This window comes from Callorhinus ursinus, unplaced genomic scaffold (genome assembly GCF_003265705.2).
Source record: "Callorhinus ursinus isolate GAN/ISIS: 27379988/994484 unplaced genomic scaffold, GSC_fseal_2.0 scaffold4, whole genome shotgun sequence".
NCBI lineage: Eukaryota > Metazoa > Chordata > Mammalia > Carnivora > Otariidae > Callorhinus > Callorhinus ursinus.
In genome coordinates, this window is record NW_027397066.1 from 39,566,007 (window position 1) to 39,588,957 (window position 22,951).

The 22,951-nt window shown below is 39.5% G+C and overlaps 1 protein-coding gene and 1 long non-coding RNA gene across 5 annotated transcripts in view; one reads left to right on the top strand and one right to left on the bottom strand.

Moving 5' to 3' along the window:
- Positions 1-11,603, bottom strand: part of NFXL1 (nuclear transcription factor, X-box binding like 1) — a 72,383-nt gene extending 60,780 nt beyond the window's left edge. Inside the window, exons 1-3 of one of the 4 annotated variants that reach the window (XM_025887607.2) lie at positions 11,527-11,603; positions 10,869-11,114; positions 8,074-8,250 (exon numbers count right to left, since the gene is read on the bottom strand). In XM_025887607.2, coding sequence (XP_025743392.1) covers positions 8,074-8,250; positions 10,869-11,112 — 421 coding nt within the window. In that variant the 5' untranslated portion in view covers positions 11,113-11,114; positions 11,527-11,603. Of the gene's footprint in view, positions 1-935; positions 997-8,073; positions 8,251-10,868; positions 11,115-11,463 lie in introns of those variants that run through there. The other 3 variants (XM_025887608.2, XM_025887606.2, XM_073891626.1) reach the window with 3 other exon arrangements.
- On the top strand, positions 405-22,876 carry LOC141372596 (uncharacterized). The gene is made up of 2 exons (XR_012377906.1): positions 405-510; positions 22,569-22,876. It is a non-coding gene; the product is annotated as an uncharacterized lncRNA (long non-coding RNA).
- Positions 22,877-22,951: the final 75 nt, after the last annotated feature.

Here is a 22,951-nt window from a genome sequence, read left to right on the forward strand (position 1 = left end):
GTGCTAACTAGAATTTAAACAAAAATTTGAAACAAAAAAAAACAAAAAAGGAAATGTTATTAACAAAATCATAAAATAAAAATGCATTTACAGTACTATACATACATTTATTGAAAAAAATGCACGTATAAGTGGACTTGCACAGCTCAAGCCCATATTGTTCAAGGGTCAACTGTGTAACATTTTAAATTTCACCTAATTTAACATTAGCACATAAAATAGAATTTGGGAACATGATGGAATAGGCTTTAACAAAATAAAGTACAACCGTATATTTATAAAATTTTTTTAAAATTTCTTTGAAAATTGTATTCAACTTTGGCTGCAGGATTAACTACACTGCCTAAGATGTCATAGTGGATAATAGAGCCTAGCATCTGAAGTCACACATTCTAAAAAGATCACTCTGGCAACTGAAGAAAGATGAGTCCATAGAGGCCAAGACTAGAAGCCTAAAGTACCAGTTAAGAGGCAGTTACAGCGGATAAAGCAAAAAACAACTTTAAGCAAGTTACCTATTTCTCAGTTTTCTCATCTTTAAAATAGTAATAATAGCAATAGTAATATCTACCTCATAAAGTTATATGGATTTAATCCACATATTAAACAGCTGTAGGAGACTGAATTAGGCAATAATAGTATGTGGGGAGAGGAAGGGTAGAGTTAAGAAATTTAGGAAGCAAAACTCAGCAGGACTTGGTAACAGTTAGATTGTGCTGCTTTGAAAAGCTTATGTTGTCAACATTCAAAGGAAAGAGTGACGTGTTTGATGAGATGTCCGACACAGGCAGAGGGGAGGAGAGTACAGGATGAGACACACTCATGTTATGTTTGCGCCATTACTCACCAGGATTTCTGGCTTGGGTGGGTGATTGGGAAAATAGTGGTGCTACTAAATGAGGTTAAAACAAGAAATAAGTTATCTTTAAACCTACGTTTGATGTGTCCATGGGCCAACAAGATAGAGACACCCATCAGGAAGTTGACCATGCAAGTCTGAAATTTGAGAGAAGGGTCATCAAAGTACAAAGGCTCGGCTCAGACAAAAAGAAACTCTTTGGCAAAGTTCTGGTGTTTAATCCACTAAAGTGAGATGGAAAACACCTCATTACCCTGACATTTACTGTTCTTAAATCAAGTAATCAGATTTCCTTACAAAGTAGAGAACAAAAAGGCACAAGAACCAAAATATTTATGGACTGGACAAAAAACAACAAAAGAAAAATTGCCTTACCACCTTAAGATGAAAGCCAGACCAAAAATTAATAACTTATAAAAAACTAATAACTTATAAATGATAAATTTTTAAATAGTAGGAAGAAATACTGAGTTACAGTACTAAATTTCTTATTTAAAAATAAAACCTATCACTATCTAGAATAGTTTAAGTCCTCTTGAAGCAGGAAACTTAAGGTTACTTTCTATAAAGTCCTCTAGAAGCAAGAAACTTCCTAACCTTAAAGTAACTCTTGATCAACTTACCTGGCTGAGCCAGTTGACAAAGGTCACACTTTATCAACCTACCTGGCTGAGCCAGACTTCAAGCTTCCTAATCTCAATTCTTTAGCAGATATGGTCAATTCCTTAGGAAATCTACTTGACAATGTGTGCCTGGCCCCATGATGCCATCAGAATACTCAGGCAAATAACTAATATGGATAATACATGCAAGCATATTTCTAATAATGACATTAAGTATAAAATATGAAAAGTGTTAAAACACTTAAGTTTAAAATAATCTACTTTTATACTTAATACCAAATCCTTCATAGCAACATCAATTTGGCCCTCTCACTCGTAAACAAGAGTGGTATTAAGAGTAACCCAGGTATACACATTTAATGACGCTGTACACATCAACCAGAGAAGACTTTATTTAAAAAAAAAAAACGAAATCACAAGTTGTAAGACAATATAAAGGAAAAAAGTCAAGAAATGAAACTGACTTCAAAACACATTTAATATATGATGAAAAATGAGGAAAAATGAAGAATAGATTTAAGCGAGTATTCAAAGTTGTCAAGCCCAACCAAATCATAACTGGGGACAACCTGACCCCACACATTTCAGGGAGTTCTGGCATCCCCCTCCCAGATGCTAATGAATTGCCAATTACACATACAGAACTTCTAGGGCCACAAGGGACTATGCCATTCTATTTGCTCTATGGAAAGATTAGTGTTCTACAACATGTAACTCAAATAGTAAAATGCACAAAAATTCAACTCTGCAATACAAAAATGCTCATTCTTAAGATGCAAAAACTATTCCATATAGACTAAAAGTGTTCTTTAAAAGTCAGGAATGTATTTTCACTGATGTTAAAACAGTCAAAATTTAGGGGTAAGCTAAGATGGCAGCACTGTAGGAATACCATAGGCTTGTCTCTTCCTTCAAACAACAGGTAACTATCAAATCATTCTAGATACCCCAGAAATCAACCCGAACACTGACAGAATGGACTCCACAAGTAAAGGGAGCGAAGAAGCCACAACAATGAAGCTAAGAGGACAGAGACGTGGTTTAGGCGAGAAACGGATCACGAGTGCCATGGTAGGAAGGGAGCCATGGTCGCGGAGAAAGATGAGAGAGAGAGGAGCACGCAGGGGAACATACAAGAACGTTTCCCCAAAGCCACTGGCTGAAAAAACAAGAAGGGCTGATTTTCATGAGTTCTTGCAACCAGTGGGGCATACAGACTGGAGTTTTAAAGGTCAGCGGGCCTGGCTGGGATAGAGCCCTGAGGGCCTTACACTGCTCCCGAACAGAAGGCAGGCAAACAACCCTGGGGCAGACAGCATGGAAACCAGCGGTCTGAAGAGTGCCTGGGGCACACAGGGGGAGATTATTCGCTCCCCTTAGAGCGCTCCCTGAGAGGCAGTGTTCACCAGAGATGCCTCTGTGGGGATAAAGGAGCCAGTCAGTACCATTTCTCTCCCACGCCCCTCAGTTTAAACACAGAGTCACCTGTGGGAAGCAGCACAGCACCGACACTGGCCCCCTAACCTGCTTACACCAAGTTCCACATCCCTGCACTCTGGTGGAACTGCCCTTCTCAAAAGCTTGCCTCAGTCCCAGCACAGCAGGCCCCTTTCCCCAGAGGACCAGTAGGAACCCCTGCCCACACCACATCTCCTGACCAGAGTTCTGGAGGGCTTCAGTTCTAGTGGAACTAGTATCAGATCTCATTTAAACCAGCAGACCAGAATACACCTAGTTAAAACCTGCCACATTCAGGCCAAGGACCAAACACTACCCACTGCATGCAAAGAGAGCCTCTGCAGAGGACTGGCCTGAAGGACAGAACAGCCAAAACACTACAGCAGGGTGCATGCAGCACATGCAGCACGCACCAGAGACACCGCCTGAAGCACCAGGCCCTGGACACTCACTATCTGACCTCTTCTTCATAAATCCATTATTCTCAGGAGAAGGAAACATAACGAACTTTTCTTATACACAGAAGAAGGCAGAGACTTAGACAAAATGCCAAGACAGAGGAATTAATCCCAAACAAAAGAACAAGATAAAGTCACGGCCAGAGATCTAAGCAAAATAGATGTAATATGCTTGATGGAGAATGTAAAGCAACAATCATAAGGATACCACTGGGCTTGAGAAAAGAACAGAAGACATCAGGGAGACCATTATAGCAGAGATAAAAGAGTTAAAAAAGAATCAGTCAGAAATGAAAAATACAGTAACTGGGATTGGAAACAGGCTTGATGCAATGAACACAAGGCTGGAAGAAGCAGAGGAACAAATAAGTGACATAGAAGGTAAAATAATGGAAAATAGTGAAGCTGAACAGAGAGGAAGAAGAATTATAAAATATGAGATTAGACTTAGGGAATTCAGTGACTCCAACAAATGTAATCACATTCGTATTATAAGAGTCCCAGAAGAAGAGAGAGAAAAGGGGGCAGAAAATTTATTTGTGAAAATCATTAACTGGAAACTTCCCTAAACCGGGTAAGGATACAGACATCCAGATCCAGGAGACACAGAGAACTCCCAACAAAATCAAAAAAAGCAGGTCAACACCAATACATATTGTAATTAAATCTGCAAAATATAGAGATAAAGAAAAAATCTTAAAGGCAGCAAGACAAAAGAAGTCCTTAACTTACAACGGAAAACCCATAAGGCTAGCTGCAGATCTCTCAACCGAAACTTGGCAAGCCGGAAGGGAGCGGCATGATACACTCGAAGTGCTGAATAGGAAAAACCTGCAGCCAAGAATACTCTATCCAGCAAGACTATCAGTCAGAATATAAGGAGAGATAGAGAGTTTCCCAGACAAACAAAAACTAAAGGGGTTCTTAACCACAAAACCTACCCTGCAAGAAATATTAAAGGGGACTCTTTGAGTGAAAAGGAAAGACCAAAAGTGACAAAGACAAGAAAGGATCAGAGAAAATCCCCAGAAACAATGACAGAACAAGTAACAAAATGGCACTAAATACATATATATCAATAATTACTCTGAATGTAAATGGACTAAACACACCAAACAAAAGATACAGCATGTCAGAATGGATAGAAAAACAAGACCTTTCTATATGCCACCTATAAGAGACTCATTTTAGACCTCAAGACACCTACAGATTGAAAGTGAGGTAATGGAGAACCATTTATCCTGCACATGGACATCAAAAGGATGCCAGAGTAGCAATACTTATGCCAGAAAAACTAGACTTTAAACCAAAGACTGACAAGACATGAAGAAAGGCACTATATCATAACAAAGGGGACAATCCAACAAGAATATCAAACAATTGTAAATATGTATGCACCCAACATGGATGCATATATATATATATATACATATATATATATATAAAACAATACAAACATAAAGGAACTAATTGATAATAATACAGTAATAGTAGGGGACATTAACACCCCACTTACATCAATGGACAGATTTAACAGAAAATCAACAAGGACACAATGGCTTTGAATGACACACTGGAACAAATGGATTTAACAGATATATTCAGAACATTCCATCCTAAAATAGCAGAATACACATTCTTTTCAAGTGCACATGGATATTCTCCAGAATAGATCACATACCAGGACACAAATCAAGCCTCAACAAGTACAAAAAGATTGAGATCATACCATGCATATTTTCTGACCACAAAAAGAAACTTGAAGTTAACCACAAGAAAAAATGTGGAAACACCACAAATACATAGAGGTTAAAGAACATCCTACTAAAGAATGAATGAGTCAGCCAGGAAATCAATAAAGATAAAAAAAAAAAAAAAAGTATGGAAACAAATGAAAATGAAAACACAACAGTCCAAAACCTTCAGGATGCAGCAACAGCGGTCCTAAGAGGGAAGTATATAGCAATGTAGGCCAATCTCAAGAAGCAAGAAAAATCTCAAAGAGACAACCTAACCTTACACCTAAAGGAGCTAGAAAAAGAAAAGCAAATAAAGCCTAAAGCCAGCAGAAGGAAGGAAATAACAGAGATTAGAACAGAAATAAATGATATAGAAAATAAAAACAACAGAACCCATCAACGACACAAGGAGCTGGTTCTTTGAAAAAAATTAGTAAAATTGATAAACCTCTAGCCACTTATCAAAAAGAAAAGAGAAAGGACTCAAATACATAAAATCACAAATGAGAGACGAGAAATAAACAACACCAAAGAAATACAAAGAATTATAAAAGAATATTATGAAAAATTACATGCCAACAAATTGCACAATCTGGAAGAAATGGATAAATTCCTAGAAACATATAACCTACCAAAACTGAAACAGGAAGAAATAGAAAATTTGGACAGATAACCAGCAAAGAAATTAAATCAGTAATAAAAAATCTCCCAACAAAAGTCCAGGGCCAGATGGCTTCACAGGTAAATTTTACCAAACATTTAGAGAAGAGTTAGTACCTACTCTTCTCAAACTATTTAAGAAAACAGAAAAGGAAGAAAAACTTCCAAATTCATTCTATGAGACCAGCATTACCCTGATAGCAAAACCAAATAAAGATACCACTAAAAAAGAGAACTATAGGCCAAATCCCTGATGAACATGGACGCAAAATTTCTCAATAAAATACGAGCAAATCGAATCCAACAGTACATTGAAAGAATCAGTCACCATGACCAAGGAGGATTTATTCCTGGGCAGTAAGTGTGGTTCAATATTCACAAATCAATCAATATTATACACCACATTAATAAAAGAAAGGATAAGAACCATATGATCCTCTCAAGAGATGCAGAAAAAGCATTTGACAAAGTACAATATCCATTCATGAAAAAAACCGTCAACAAAGTAGGCTTAGAGGGAACACACCTCAACAATGATAAAGGCCATATATGAAAAGCCCACAGCTAATAGCATCCTCAATAGGGAAAATTGAGAACTTTTCCTCTACGGTCAAGAACAAGATGGGGATGTCCACCTTCACAACTGTTATTTAACGTAATATTGGAAGGCCTAGTCACAGTAATCAGACAACAAAAAGAAAGAAAAGGCATTCAAACTGGCAAGGAAGATGTCAGACTTTCAATATTTGCAGACGGCATGACACTCTATAGAGAAAACCCAGAAGACTCCACCAAAAAAATTCTAGAATCATAGGATACATAGGATACAAAATCAATATGCAGAAATCTGTTGAATTTCTATACACCAATAATGAAGCAGCAGAAAGAGAAATTAAGGAATCAGTCCCATTTACAATTAGACCAAAACTAATCAGATACCTAGGAAAAAACCTAACCAAAGAGGTAAAAGACCTGTACCTGTTACTCTGAAAACTATGAAACACTAATGAAAGAAATTAAAGATGACATAAAGAAATGGAAAAACATTCCATGCTCATGAACTGGAAGAACAAATATTGTTAAAATGCCTATGTTACCCAAAGCAGTCTACACATTTAATGCAATCCCTATCAAAATACTACCAGCCTTTTTCACAGAGCTAGAACAATCCTAAAATCTGCATGGAACCACAAAAGACCCCCAATAGCCAAAGCAGCCTTGAAAAAGAAAAGCAAAGCTGGAGGCAGAGCAAAGAAAACAACCAACAAAATGAAAAGGCAATCTTTGGAATGTAAGGAGATATTTGCAAATGACAATCTGATAAAAGGCTAATATCCAAAATATACAAAGAACTTATAAAACCCAACACACAAAAAACAAAAAATCCAATTAAAAAACGGGCAGAACAGATTATTTTTCCAAAGAATACATACAGATGAGCAACAGACACATGAAAAGATGCTCATCATCACTTGCCATCAGGGAAATGCAAACCAAAACTACAATGAGATACCACCTCATACCTGTCAGAATGGGTAAAATCAACAACACAAGAAACAACAGATGTTGGCAAGCATGTGGAGAAAGGGGAACCCTCTTGCACTGTTAGTGGGAATGCAAACTGGTGCAGCCACTCTGGAGAACAGTATGGAGGTTCCTCAAAAAGTTAAAAATAGAACTACCTATGACCTAGTAATTGCACTACTAGATATTTACCCAAAGAATACAAAAATACTAATTCTAAGGCTACATGCACCCTGATGTTTATAGCAGCATTATCTACATTTGCCAAATTATGGAAATAGCCCAAATGTCCATCGACCGGTGAATGGATAAAGAAGATGTGATATATATGCACAATGGGATATTAGCCATAAAAAAGAATGAAATCTTGCCTTTTGCAATAACATGGATGGAGCCAGTATATCATGCTTAGTGAAATAAGTCAGTCAGAGAAAGACAAATATCAGATGATTTCACTCATCTGTGGAATTTAAGAAACAAAACAAGCAAAGGGGGAGGGGGAAGAGCGAATGGTAACCCAAGAAACATGACACTTAACTACAGAGAACAAACTGATGGTTACTAAAGGGAGGTGGGTGGGGAGATGTGCTAAATAGGTGATGGGGATTAAGGAGTACACTTGTTGTGATGAGCACTGGGTGATGTATGTAAGTGCTGAATCACCAAATTGTATACCTGAAACTAATATTACACTGTAACTAACTGGAATTTAAATAAAAACTTAAGTCAAAATTTAAAAGACCGTACAGCACCTGTCTGAGTAGTATAACTTGTAAATGTATTAGCAACTATTTTCCCCCGTTTTCCTTCAAAATCTTCATCTCCTTCTTCTTCAGAGGAAGAGCTAAAGTGTTCTTCAACAAGTTTTTTGGCTGCAGCTTGATTGGCCTTCTTGATTTCTTCAAATTTCCTTTGAGACATTAGCTCTGCTTAAAAGAAAAAAAAATTAAGTTTCATTTCTGCAAAATAATCTCTAAGCACATAGATTTAAAAGTCATCCTTGGAGCATTCTATCTTACTATTATGCACAAAAAAAAGTATTTTCAAGTTTCTTGGCAAACAACTGAAGAGAATAACACAATGAAAACTTTCACTTTTGTTAAATATCCTGCTAAATGCAGCAAATTGTCCTAGAAACAGTGATTAACAAATCAATTTAAAATTTATAAAGATATGATAAAGTATCAAAAAACTATTAACCTCAAAATAAGGATGTTAATAAAAATTAAAATGGCATGTTTAAAAATAAATCATACACAGTGATTTTTGAGAGGTGGGAAGCATGCCAACTGGGAGCACATCAGAATCAATTAAACTGGACGCTTTCCCAAACAATCCTCTTCCACACTACAGCCCAGCCTGGCCTGACCCACCAAAGATTTTGCACAAACAATATTCACTATATACCCATTATCTTTATAATCTGCTCTTAGAAAGGTCAAGGATTTTTTGCGTTTATTAAAATGTGGTCACAAAACATGTTTTGTGAATGCTGCCAATATGGAAAATGTGGTTCCTACAGCAGCTTCATTCCAAAAGAAATGTTAAATAAATTCAGATTAGTTCTTCCACTATTCTCTTTAGCACTGACTGTACTTCTCATTTTTTTACTTGGTTAAATAATAACACAAAAAGAATTACATTACTTCAGAGCATATACCCAACTCCTTAAGGGCAAGGACCAGGGAAATTTTCTTCAAGTACTAACTATTAATAAACTCTTATGATCAGCAATCCTAGTTTTAAGAAAGGAGCCACAAACATTCAGAAGTGATCTGAATTTATTAGTGCCCATACTGAGAGGATTTTAAATTCACTAATTAAAACTGTAAATTGCTGATTTAAGTTCACTTTATGCTTAAAACTGATGAGCCACTACCCAGACAAGCTTTCTTAATCTCGGTGGTGCATTTGTACTTAACGACATTTTATCTTTTATTTCCCTCATGAAATGTTTTCCCTTTGTTGTTGCAGCCAGTTTAGTTGGGGATTATGCAGTATTTCAAGTAAAATTGAAAGAAAATGTATACAGGGCCTATATAGGAATCTTTTGGGTATTAGGAGAAAAGTAATGGTTATAAGACATATGGCTCAAAACTTGATATGCAGTAAGAGAGATGATAAATGTCATTACTTGTGAGAAAACAGCACATGAAGATACATTTCTTGAAAGGCTGAGTTAGAAGACATAATAAAAACATCCATAACCCTATCAACATATCCACATAAGATCATCTCAAAGAAAAGTGACAAAGCAAACTTCCTATATATTATTTCTTACAGACAAATCTCAATTCCCCAGGTGAAGGATGCTTGCTTTTCTGCTATCCACAAAATCCAAGAAACTACCAAAACCGTTCTTGGTCTTCAACTTGCACATTTTACCACCACTTGTATCCTAAACTCATAACTGCTACCAGAAGGGAGGTGGGTGGGGAGATGGGTGAAGTAGGTGATAAAGATTAAGGAATACACTTGTGATGAGCACCGGCTGATGTATGGAAGTGCTGAATCACTATACTGCATACCTGAAACTAATATAACACTATATGTTAACTGTACTGGAATTAAAATACACTCAGTAACTCCAAGCTAAAAGAATACCACCTAACTTTAAAATTAGCTTAGGGAAAAAGCACTCAGAAGCTCAACTTGCTCCTCCCCTCAAAAAATATATTCAGAAAAATACATTCCAAACATTAAAATGATTTGAGGGATTATTCCCTTGGCCTCATGCAATCCTCCATTAGCATGGACAATTCAGAGTTGCCTGTGTGTTCTCAGGCTACACTAAAACAGCCTTGGATGAAGGATAATGACATGCCAGAGGAGGCCACATCAGATACATCAGAAAAAGGACATGAAATTTGTGAATAGGAACCACAGTTGAGAAAAATACCTCAAGCTCAAGGGCTTACAGGTCATATTCAATTAAAGTTACTAAACTAAGGCAATCTCGCAAAGATGGAAAAAGACAACTGCCCCCCCCCACCCGCCGGTAGGAGAGACCACGTGAAATGGAGTGCCTAAACCCAACCTAAACGGAATTTCTGTAACTGGCGGTTGCCATGGGTAAAGCCACACGCTCCTATTTTACCAAAAAAAAAAAAAGGAAGAAAGAAAGAAGTTGTCGAGATTATTATGAGATTTTAAAAAGAAAAGAAAAAACAAAACAAAAAACCAGCGGGCAATCAATTCAGATTTAGAGGATCGTGTTAGCCAAACCAAAGTATAGGCTAAATCAGAACCCCGGGCCACAATTTGCAACTTTTGGTCTAGGCATTCAACAGGCAAAAAAGAATAAAGAGAAGAACACTGGACAAAGAAGTTATGCTGATTGAAAGTAATTAAAATTAAGGTGAAAGAGGTATGCTGGGAATCTGCCTAGAATGCCGAAATGAGTAGCTTCCTTGAAGGTTTGAGAAGTGGGGGCAATAATAGACTCTCCAAGGAGAAGTGAATGAGAGCAAGGGCGGGGAGGCCGTTCTGACGAGTAAGTGCCTTAGTAGGCATCCAGGTGAAACCGAGGACGGGGAGCCTTTCTCACCACACGCTACGGAAGTCTGCAGGGCTTCAGCTCCCGCGGGGCTGCGCCTGGCTGAACTACCCGCAGCCGCAGGGGTCGCGGCTCCTCGGGAGCTGGGGCCAGGTCCCGCAGCGCCCACTGAGCCCTTCTCTCGCCCTCCTCCGGCGCCGCGGAGATGGATTCCATTTCCTGAAGAAGGGGCCGCGGTGGCCCGTCCTCGGGCTCGGCCTCGGCCACCGGCCACCTGGCGCCAGGAAGCTTCCATTCCTGCAGAGGAAAGAGAAAAAAAAAAAAAAAAAAAAGAGTGGAAGGAGAGTGAGCGCAGCGGGTGCCGAGGCGGGGAATTAGGGGCAGTGGCGGAAACCAGTATGAGGGGCGGAATGAGGAAGGTCCCCGCAGGGCAAGGACCGGGTTTGAGAAGGTCGCGGCCCTGTCACTAGGAGGGTGAGTCCCCGCAAAGCCCACGTTTTGGAGACGGACCGGAGAGGCAGAGGACTAGGCAGAGAAATGGACCTCAGGGCAAGGAGGAGTACCCAGCTCCAGAGTGGGAGAGCCCGGGGAAAGGAAAGCGCCTCCTCAGCCTCAGGAGGAGCGCGGTGCGGATGGAAGTACAGACCTCTTGGCTCCCGCCGGGAACCAACTGCAGTAGCGGACCCCAAGGAAATCTACGTCTCCTTACCGACCGCGCCTGCCCCCGGCGACTACAACTCCCAGAAGCCCGGATCCACTGCCCGCAGAACGCGTGGCATCACTGGCCACTTCCTTATCCGGGAGTGTTGGGGCGGGGGGCGGGGGGCGGTTAGCGAGAGGAGCTCAGAACGCGTGCGCGGACTTGGACCGAGTCTTCGGAAACTACAATTCCCGGCGTGCTGTGGGGCTTGGGCGGGACCGTCGCCCAGAGAGGGCGGAAGGTTGGGGAGGTGGGTGGACTGTAAGTGTTCTCGACTCGAGAGGATGCTGGGGCTTCCCTACGAATACCTTAAACCCATTTGGGTGTCAGGATTTTGTCAGAGTAGCCATAATTGACTGTCCTCCAGCTTTAGCATTGACCGTGCTTTTAGGTCGCAGGAGGATTCTCACTGACCGAAATAAACAATGAAAATACTTCGGGGTCGGGGAAGAGGGAGGAAAAGCTGGGGAGTATTGCGGAAACGTGCCTGGAGTGGAGAAAGCGCCCTTAGGAATTGCTGAAGCGATGTAGAGGATATGTCTCTCATAGTTTGTATAGTTTACAATAAGGTTTTCCTGAGGCAGGCCGATTTTTACCTACGTGACAGCTCCCTGAAGTAGATTATATTACGGAAAGTAGTTGAGAGCCATGACCTAAAGCTGACTTTGCTGACTTTTCCAGTAAGATAAGGATAAGTAAATAAATTTCAAAAAATTGGGGGTCTGTCCGGGATTGAGAAATGTATTGCTGTTTGGAACGACACAGTCTTTATACAACTCTTCAACTTAATTTCTCTACATTAACAATAAATACCTAATGTTTAGATAGCATTTGTTAAGTGCCAGGCACTATTCAAAGTGTCTCATGTATTAACTAGTTAGTTAATTAGTTATTCACGATAACACTATTCCCGTTTTACAGCTGAGAACACGAAATACAGAGAAGTTAAGTAACCTCCCTTGCTCATATAGCTAGTTATTGTTATCATCGATACTATTTTTAAACATGATTTATTCAAAATCCTAGCACAATCAGAATCACAACTGAGTAGTATGATTCCTGGCCTATATTTTTAAGCACCATGCTATATAATTACTGTATAAATGTATTTAAGATTTACCTAAAAATTCCGGTTACTTTTAGAGGACCTAATAAGTCATATAACTCATAATCAGAATTTTCCCCTGCCATATTATACAATGAAAATTTATAATCATAATAATTACTTTGGAATCAGAAAGAATCCTGTGTGTTCTCTGAATTAGGAAACTGTTATAGTATGACAGTAAATTTTTGCAGTAAAAAACTGTATCATGCAGAAGCATAGGTAAATTGAGAAAATTTTCAGAAGTGACCATTGCTGTTATTTTTACTTTGAAATTTTAGATAATATTTGGAAAAACAAGAGGGTTTTTTGTGTGTTTATCAAAAGGGAACATGAGAAATATAATTAAACATTATAAAGATATAATTAAAATTATAAAGATTGATAAATATTGTGCAGGTCCCATTAATTTTAATTCTTAAAAATAGTACTCAGAGGAATAGCTAAAAAAGGCTGACAATACCAAGTGTTGGCAACAAGAACTCTAATACTCACTGGTGGAAGTGGAAATTGGTTCAAAGACTTTCAAAAAATGTAGACAGTATCTACTAAAACTAAACACGACCTACTACTACAGCACCATGACCAAGCAATTCCACTTCTGTATACACACCTAAAAGAAATAAGTGCATAGTCCACAAAGACTCACATTTAAAGCAGCTTTATTCATAACAGCCCAAAATTAGAAACAACCTTAATGTCCCGGAGAATAGAAAAATAAATGTGGTGTATTCATATAATGAATATATATATGTATGTTCATTATATATACGTGGGTGGATCTCAAAGACATCATATTAAGCAAAAGAAGCCAGACACAACAAAGTCCTTACTTGTGGTTCCAATTTCACGAAGTTCCTGAACAAAAAATAGAAGCCAGATTAGTATTTGCCTCTGATGGGGGTAGGAGGATTTTAACTGGGAGGAGGAGTGAGGTTTCTACCTAAGTGGTGGAAAAATTGTATCTTGATCTGGATAGTAGTTTCACTTGTGTGTACACATGTAAAAACAAAAAAATATGCTATTATGATTTGTAAGATTTACTATACGTATGATACACCTCAATTCTGAAAAGAATTCTAAAATAAATATAGAGAAAATAAGATATCTGAATACTTCCATTGTCTGGCCACTTGAAAAATGTGATTTAATTATATTTATTTGTCCATTACTGATATATTATGCTCATGTGGATTCTTTTTTGCCAGAGTATTCACACAAAATCCCCCAAATACATTTACCCTTGACAAATACGTATATACTTAGGTAAACACTGTGCCAGTTATCAATTTATTGCCTCTCAGCTCCAATTCACCCTTCAATAATATGTCCTCTGTAATAAAGGACAGAACTCTTTCAAGCATCTCCTCTGAGAGCGCCACCTTATGTTTTCCCAGCAGAGGGCGCTGGAGAGACATTGCAGGAGAGAACTGTTTTGGTGGGTGTTTTCCTGCTACTAGGGATTGGGTCAGCAACCTTGCAGCCTCTGCCTGGCCGGCAGTTAACCTTCTGGCCAGACCTCTCAACATGGAAACTGGCCCCAAGGCCCCCTGCTCATTGCAGCGCCCTGAGCCACCATTTACTTTGCTGCCAACAGCTCCCATGCCCTACACCTGGCACCATTCTCTGTAGACCATGGCACAGGTCCCCTGTGCCCCAGCCTCCATTCTCTCTGCAAGCCCACCTCACTGGTTTCTGATCAGCTGCACTCCAGAGGGACTGCAGAACATCTGTGTCCAGAACAAACCAGCAAGCTCCTCTGCTATCCAATGAGTTGAACTATACCTTCTCCGATAAGATCTGAAACCAGCTTTGAGGGAGGGGAGGCCCTTCCAAGCTTCTCCTTCTTTGGATACTCTCCCTCAGCCCTAGAATACCATATATGGTTTCCTTATAGTCATTCTTTTATCAAAGTTTATTCATTCTTTGTATTAAACTTAACCCACTGTGTAGTTTCTCTTCCGGATTGGGCACTAAGTGATACGGGCACTGTAAACATTTTAGATCAGCTTTCCTTGACATACTGGATATGACCCAATCAAACTGACAGCAACAACAACAAAAATCCTCTGGAAAACAGGGTGGAAGTTCCTCAAAGAGTTAAAAATAGAACTACCCAGCGCGTCTGGGTGGCTCAGCCGTTAAGTGTCTGCCTTTGGCTCAGGTCATGATCTCAGGATCCTGGGATTGAGTCCCACATCAGGGGGGGGGTCCCTGCTCAGCAGGGAGCCTGCTTCTTCCTCTCCCTCTGCTCCTCCCCTGCTTCTTCTCCCTCTCTTTCTCTGTCAAATAAATAAAATCTTTAAAAAAAATAGAACTACCCTACCGCCCAGCAACTGCACTACTAGGTATTTGTCTAAATGATACAAAAATAGTGATTTGAAGGGGCACATGCACCCCAATGTTTATAGCAGCAATGTCCACAATAGCCAAACTATGGAAAGAGCCCAGATGTCCATCGACAAATGAATGGATACAGAAGATGTGGTGTATATATACATACACAATGGATTATTACTCAGCTGTCAAAAGAATGAAATCTTGCCATTTGCAACAACGTGGATGGAACTAGATGGAACGGTAAAGGAGAGTAGAATGCGGTGTTGGCTGAAAGCAGATACAGGGTCAAGGAACTACAGGTCAGGAACTAGCATTAGGAACAAATGCTAAGTGAAACAAATCCATCAGAGAAAGACAAATGCCATGTGATTTCACTCATATGTGGAATTTAAGAAACAAAACTGATGAACATAAGGAAAGGGAAGGAAAAATAAAATAGGATAGAGACTCTTAACTCTAGGAAACAAACTGAGGGTTGCTGGAGGGGAGGTGGGTGGGAGAATGGGGTAACTGGGTGATGGGCATTAAGGAGGGCACTTGATGTAATGAGCACTGGGTGTTACATGCAAATGATGAATCACTAAATTCTACCCTGAAATTAATAATACACTATATGTTAACTAACTTGAATTTATATTTTAAAAAAGGAAACAAAGGATGCGACACAGAGTGCAAAATATACCACCAAAATAAGTAAAAAAAGATTTCCTGCCATATGTAGGATCAGAGGAGAACTAGAAAAATTAACAATCAGATTGTTTTCCTAGTCAGGTTAAAATGTATATAACTTTAGGGAACTGATTCCTTTTTTCCTTTTGTTAGTAATAATCAGAATTGAGGGCGCCTGTGTGGCTCAGTTGGTTAAGCAACTGCCTTCGGCTCAGGTCATGATCCTGGAGTCCCGGGATCGAGTCCCGCATGGGGCTGCCTGCTCAGCAGGGAGTCTGCTTCTCCCTCTGACCTTCCCCCCTCTCATGTGCTCTCTTTCTCTCATTCTCTCTCTCAAATAAACAAATAAAATCTTTTAAAAAAAAGAATTGAATAATAAAAATAGTACTATATAATATGAATTTCATGAAAATGAAACTAATTTTTTTACCTTTATCATTTTACTTTTTCTAGGAAAACCTTCATAAGAGAAACAAAATCAGCCATTTATTCATATTTAATGTAAGCTGTTTTCAAATATTCAGCTTAATAATCCATCCATCCATCCATCAATCATTGAATCTAGTGGATATCTAATACTGTCAGGTACTGGACGTATGTACTCAGAGATGGGAGGGAGTCACTGTAAGTAAAGTACCAGGATAGGAATGAAGAGGCTCATGAAGACCCTAAGAGCCAAATGAATTATTAAGGTCAGGATAAGATTTGAACAGGATGGAAAGATGCAATCTGAGTGGTAGGGACACAGCATAAGCTCAGGTTTAGAGTGAAAATAAACATGGCACGTGTTTTGAGCCAAAAAAGAGAAAATTCTGTTGAATCTTAAGGCAAGGGTCACAAATAAGGCTGGAGAGCCCTTGAAAACAGAAGGAGAAAAATCTCAATTGGCAGTACGTAACCACTATGAGGTTCAAGAAAGGGGAAATGATATCAAAAAAGGAATGGTCTTTTTTAAAATCTGATTTTGTTTTTAAAAGATCACCATGGCAACTCAATGGAAATGGACTATTGGGGTAAGGAGAGCAAGAATGGAATTAGACACTGGTTAACAGTATACTGTAGGAATTCCGGTGAAAGATGGTGGTATGGATGAGCAGTGGATGTGATGCATTACCGTCACATTCAGGATGTATCTTGAAAGTTGAGCTGACAGCATTCACTGACAGATTAGAGAACAGGTTTGAGATGAAGAGTCAAGAACAGATGACTCGACTCAAAGTTTTTCACCTGAGGACCTGGGTCAATGGCAGTGCCATTTTCAGACATAGGGAATACTGGGGAAGAAACAAGTCTGAAAAAAAAGTCATGAGTTCTGCTTAGGACACATCAAATCCTCACTAAAAATAAAACCTCCAGCTTCTCTCTATGCACAACACCACTCTGGCACCAGATGCGTAGATTCTTCCACACAAAATAATTCCATTTGTGGAATACCAACGAGGTGTCCTACATTTAACTCAGTTCTGACACTAACTGCCTAGAGAGCCCAGGCCCCGCAGGTTAACGGCTCAGTCCTACAAGACTGTCCCCCACACACACTTCAGATGCCAGTTCAAGTCTCATGTTGTCATCTGTCTTGTGGCCAACTAGTTATAAATGGGAGGTCCCCCGTGTCCCTCTCCTCATGTTCGATAATTTGCTAAAATGGCTCACGGAAGCCAGGGACACAGTTTACTTTTTATCATTGATTTGTTATAAGTGATAGAACCCAGGAATAGCCACATGGAAGAGATGCATAGGGCAAAAAATGTGGGAAGGGACACAGAGCTTCCATGCCTTCTCTGGGGGGCACCACTCTCCCAGCCCCTCAATGTGCTTACCAAGCCAGAAGATTTCCAAACCCCTTGAATTAAGGTTTTTTTTACTAAGGCTTCATTACATAGGCCTTGTTGATTAGATCATTGAGTGTTAGGGATGAACTCAACCTCCAGCCCCTCTCCTCTTCCCAAAGGTTAGGGGCTTTCCAAAAGTTACCTCATCAACAAAAACTCAGATGTGGTTGAAAGGCACTTGTTACGAATAGCAAAAAAAAAAAAAAAAAAAAATGCTTTTTAAAATTTTTTCACTCTGGAGCTGTCTCAGGAGCCAATGACAAAAACCAAACGTAATAAAAGATGTCCCTAAAGCTCTTATCACTTAGGAAACTACAATGGTTTTTAGGAGCTTGGGCCAGGAACCAGAAAAAAGGCCAAAATATGTATTTCTTATTAAAGCATATCTACCAAAGGCGATGCCAAGTGCCTAGTTGGATACTTAAGTCTGGAGTCCAGAGGAGAGCCTGGGGTTATAAATTTAGGAGTCGTCAGCGTATAGATGCTTATAAAGTGCCATGGGATATATGAGCTCAATTAGGGAGTGAATATTGTGGCCCTGGAACACTTTGGCCTTTAAAGATTCAATGAGGAGGGGAACCAAGGGAGATGGAAGTCCAGAGAAGTAACTGAAAGCCAAGTGTCTTGAAAGGCAAGTGAAAAAAATGTTTCGGGAAAGGTGGTGATTGTCTCCACCTAACACTACTGAGATATCTAATAAGTCTTGGACTCAGGACTGACCATTAGATTTGGCAAAGCAGGGGTCATCAGTGACCTTTACAAGAGGCTTCAGTGGAGTGAGAGCAGCAAAACTTAACTGTGTCAAGTTCAAGGAAGAACAGAGAAAGAGGATCTGTGAAGACAGTCCTAGAGAAGAGTTCTACGGTAAAGGAGAGCAGAATGCAGTGTTGGCTGAAAGCAGATACAGGGTCAAGCAACAGGTGGATGTTCTTTTAAGATCTGAGCCATTGCACATTGAAGGGGACAACCAATCCATAGAGGGTGGGGGGGATGATAAAGCACGATGTGGGGGCAAGGGAAGGGGGAGATCATTGTAACAGCAAAGTCCTTGAGTACAAGAGAGGGTCTAGGGACCTGTGCACAGGAGGACAATGTCATTTCTCAGACAGGTATTTGGAGTGCTTGTCCATTGTAACAGACTTACCTCAGACATTCTTCAGGCTTGCTCCCATGGAGTGAGTGGCAAGCCCTAGGGTGTAACATGGTGCCAGTGCACTGTTTGGGGCATGAGACTCTTCTGGAGGCTAGGCACTCCAGGTCTGGGATCCAGCCCTCCCAGTGTTCAGCTTGGCTGTGTCCTCTGAGGGACTGCTATAGCCTTGGGGAGCACTCAAGGAACCAAGAGATTTTTTCCTTCTCTCAGCCCAGAGTTCAAGTCTAGCAGACATCCTAGTTCTGAGCAAACTCAAAACACCTTGTAAAATGTTGCTGCTGTCCGTCTGTGATCTAGCAAAAGGTTCGCTATTTCTCTGAATATGTTGAAAGAAGATTGTCTAAAACCCAAGAGAAACCCCTGAAAGTAGAGTTGACATTTAGATATCACCTTAAAAACAAAAAAGATAATGCTGGGTGCAGGATAGGTCATTAGTATATAATGGTCTCAAGAAACAGTGGATTTATCTAGGCAGGTATTCCATACATGGGATATATATAAATTCAGGAGTTCTATTGCTAAAGAAAGAAGATAGGCATTTCTGCTAGACTTTAATGTTATATCATATATAACATTATATACTAACATATATTGTTTATATTATTTTGTATTATATATAATTATTTTACATATATTTTATATGGGATATATCACGTATATGATATTGTATATCCCATAGTAAAAACTATGCTGTTTCAGCCTTTCTCGCTCTTAGGTGTAACCACACAACTAAGTTTTTGTGGATGAGAGGTCAGTGAAAGTGGAAAGTGTCCTGAAGGGAAGCACAATGTCCTTCTTCCTGTCCTCTTTCCTGGTGCCTAACGTGCAAATGGGATGGCAGAAGGTGGATTAGCCATCTCAGACCATGAGGTGATCTTGGGAGAGGAGACCTAGGGAATGAAAGGCAGATCTGTGGAAACAGCCAGAGAGGAGCTAATTTCCCTGAGGACTTCTTTGGAAAATGTCATGGCAGCCCTGTTCTGCCTGTGTCTGGACTTGAGCATGAGAAGTAAATATAGATCTATCGTGTTTAAACCACAGTTCCTGAATTTCACTAAGCCATGATTATCTTCTGCATGCAACTGAACCTACTTCTAAACTCCTACAATGCCCAAATTATCCAGTTTTGTGGAGGAAAGTTGATAATTCCACTTCAATAAATTTTATATATATCTGTAATCAAAAGTCATTAAAAAAATTTGAAAAACTTTCCAAGGGTAATGAGATGGTTGTCAGAGAATCAAATCATCAGCTTAAAAGAAATGATAAAATTTTAATTCCTTGAGGCCTTTGAAAGTGCTTAGCTATTATTCTGTTAGATATTACTCAGGTGAGCTCAGCAATAGTTAACATCTGAGGATCCTTTCCAGGCTTGTTATTGGATTATTCTGTTGCGTTTACTTTTCCAAGGTTTGCATCAATACTAGAAACATGTTAGTTAGTTCCTAATATGGAGTGACAGTGTGCCAAACAGCGCCTAATGCTCCTAAAGTTAGTAGGAGAATTCATTTCCACAACCACTGTGTTCTCTTGAAGAGAAAAATAAAATCTGAAAATCCTACTTCTGAGTAGATTCGAGGCACCTTGCAAAATGTCCTTGCCATTCATCTGTGATCTAGGAAAAGACTATTTCTCTGAATGTGTTGCAAGAAAATCTTCTAAAAACTAGAAGAGAAGCTCCTGCAAATGAGTTTGACATTCAGATATCACTTTAAAAAAAAAATGATGGGGGGCGCCTGGGTGGCTCAGTCGTTAAGCTTCTGCCTTCGGCTCTGGTCATGATCCCAGGGTCTTGGGATCGAGACCCACATCGGGCTCCCTGCTCTGCGGGAAGCCTGCTTCTCCCTCTCCCACTCCTCCTGCTTGTGTTCCCTCTCTCACTGTGTCTCTCTCTGTCAAATAAATAAATAAAATCTTTAGAAAAAAAATTAAAAAAATGATGGAACCATCTGGCAACAAGGTAATTCATCCGTACATTATGGTCTCAAGAAATAACAGGCAACCCCTCTAAATAAGCTATGTTTCATTCCTAGTGACAGCACTGTGAGGATTTATTGTCTTAATGTTTTATATAAAGAGGCTTCCAGAACCTCCACTGTTGTGTATTTTTCCCTCTCCTTCCCCATTACATGATTCTCCTCACCTCTGCCTAGTTTAAAGTGAATTCCTCTTCCAGGCAATCCTACTTAACCTTCTCTGGAAGAGTGCTTTTTTTGCCCCCAAACTGCCAGTAATGGCCCATTAATTAATCATGAAATCAATTTAGTAATTGGCAACAAGCATTTTTTCAAAAGAACTAAAATGGGATAGATGGAAGAAGTCCTCGAATACACTGCATGTTTGAAGGGGAAATATTCTTTTCTGAAAGGTTACAGCTGCGTGTTTCCTGGATCGCCATCAAAACGCATTTTATATGGGCCATTTATTATGGTCATAATCAGGGAAGGTTGAACAGATTGCCCTAGTAACAGTTACCCTCTTTATTGTACCTGGCCTTTCTCTGCGCAGAAATATTTTTTTTTCTTTTCCTCAAAACTCTGCTTAATAATTCACTTCTAAGAATCATTGGCTCCCCAATGAGAATAGCCGTCCCGGAGCTTTGGTACCACGTTATGTGCTGTGTGTCTGGCAAGTGCAGCAAACACTCAGGAAAGTCCAATCAGTAAAGAAAATCAGAGGCTACTGGATCACTCTGTTTATCTTACCCTCGGCTTCAGGACTCGATGAGCTTTCAGGTCTCCTTCCACAGTGAGACTAGATGTTCCTTTTCTCTTAGTCATCAGGGACAGGTTGGGGAATCATCAGCTTCTGAAAGCACTTTGTAGATGAATTCATCCATATTAAGTCTCTCCATGCTCTTAATAATCATCTAGGTGGTGTTTGTTGTTACTGTTGCTGTTTTTTTAAGCATATTTCTCTGAGCCTTGGTCTTTCTGGGCTGGAGTCCCACATTCCCTCCTGCCCCTGCACTCATTCACATGTCACGCTCTTACTCATTCTTGAGACCCCAACCACCTCTAATAAAATATATTCAGGGATCGCTCAACAGAAGTGCATACAATTTTCTAAGTTCAGCTGCCTCATGATTTTCTACAAAGGCAAGAAAACGATATTTCCTAAAACTTCCTAAAGAAACCCAGCCTTTTTGTGATTTTTTTTTTTTTTTTTTTTTTTTTTGGTAATTCCTCCCTGGAACATTACAGGCTACAGAACTCCTTATGTGAGACTTTACTGCATTTGATTGCTTAAAGCCAATTATTTAAAAATTTATCATTTGAAGTATTTGACTCCAGTGTACTCCAGTGGAACTTATCTCTACTGAAGCTCTTCCATTGGTTTTAAGATCATATTTAAACATGTTAAGTATAACTGGTCCCATCAGGGTCAGGATGTAGAGAGTCTATGTACCCTTACCGTTTATTGTGTGATCTTGTTCTAAACGTCATATATAATTTAATTAATCATCGTCATTGTTATGATACATTTTTGAAAGTTCAAATGAGTGATATTTACCGATTTCCTTTTGTCCACAATCTACGTACAGCTCAAATAGATGATTTAGTTATGGCTTCCTGTTCTCGAAGATCGCATAAACTGAAGACAGCGCTCTTAACTGGGCTCAGGAGCAAACACTCTATCCACGTTGTCAGTACCTTTGGCATACTATATTTGATAGCAGATAAGTGTTTGAAATACGGTTAAGCTATATTATGTATTTTTAGATCCTTTGTGATTTATTTTTGACCACCCTCTCTGAGCTACAAAGAAGCAAGGCTTTCTGGTTTGGCATAGAGGCCAGGAGAGTAGGCTCCCTCTTCAGGTAAAACACAGAAATGATACTAGGTCTGTGGTGGTAAACCAAGAGGTCTATATTCAGAGATTTAGTACCAATATTTTAACCAAGAATTTCTCTTTTTTTCTTAAAGACTTTATTTATTTATTTGACAGAGAGAGACACAGCGAGAGCGGGAACACAAGCAGGGGGAGTGGGAGAGGGAGAAGCAGGCCTCCCGCGGAGCAGGGAGCCCAAAGTGGGGCTCGATCCCAGGACCTGAGCCAAAGGCAGACGCTGAACGACTGAGCCACCCAGGCGCCCCTTAATCAAGAATTTCTAACAAGAGAGGAAATAGTCATTATTTCAGCTCTGTAAAAAACAACTCTCACTTTTCTGTCGCCAAAGAGTCTTGTCTCTCTTTGATCAATGAGTTTCAAATGCCCGATTATTTTAGACCTAAAAATAAAAGACATATAACTGAAGTATATTTCATGTTACTTTATTGTGGCATGCTTTCTTGGTAATTTTATATATTTTGTGCTTTGGGGGCATTTTGAAAT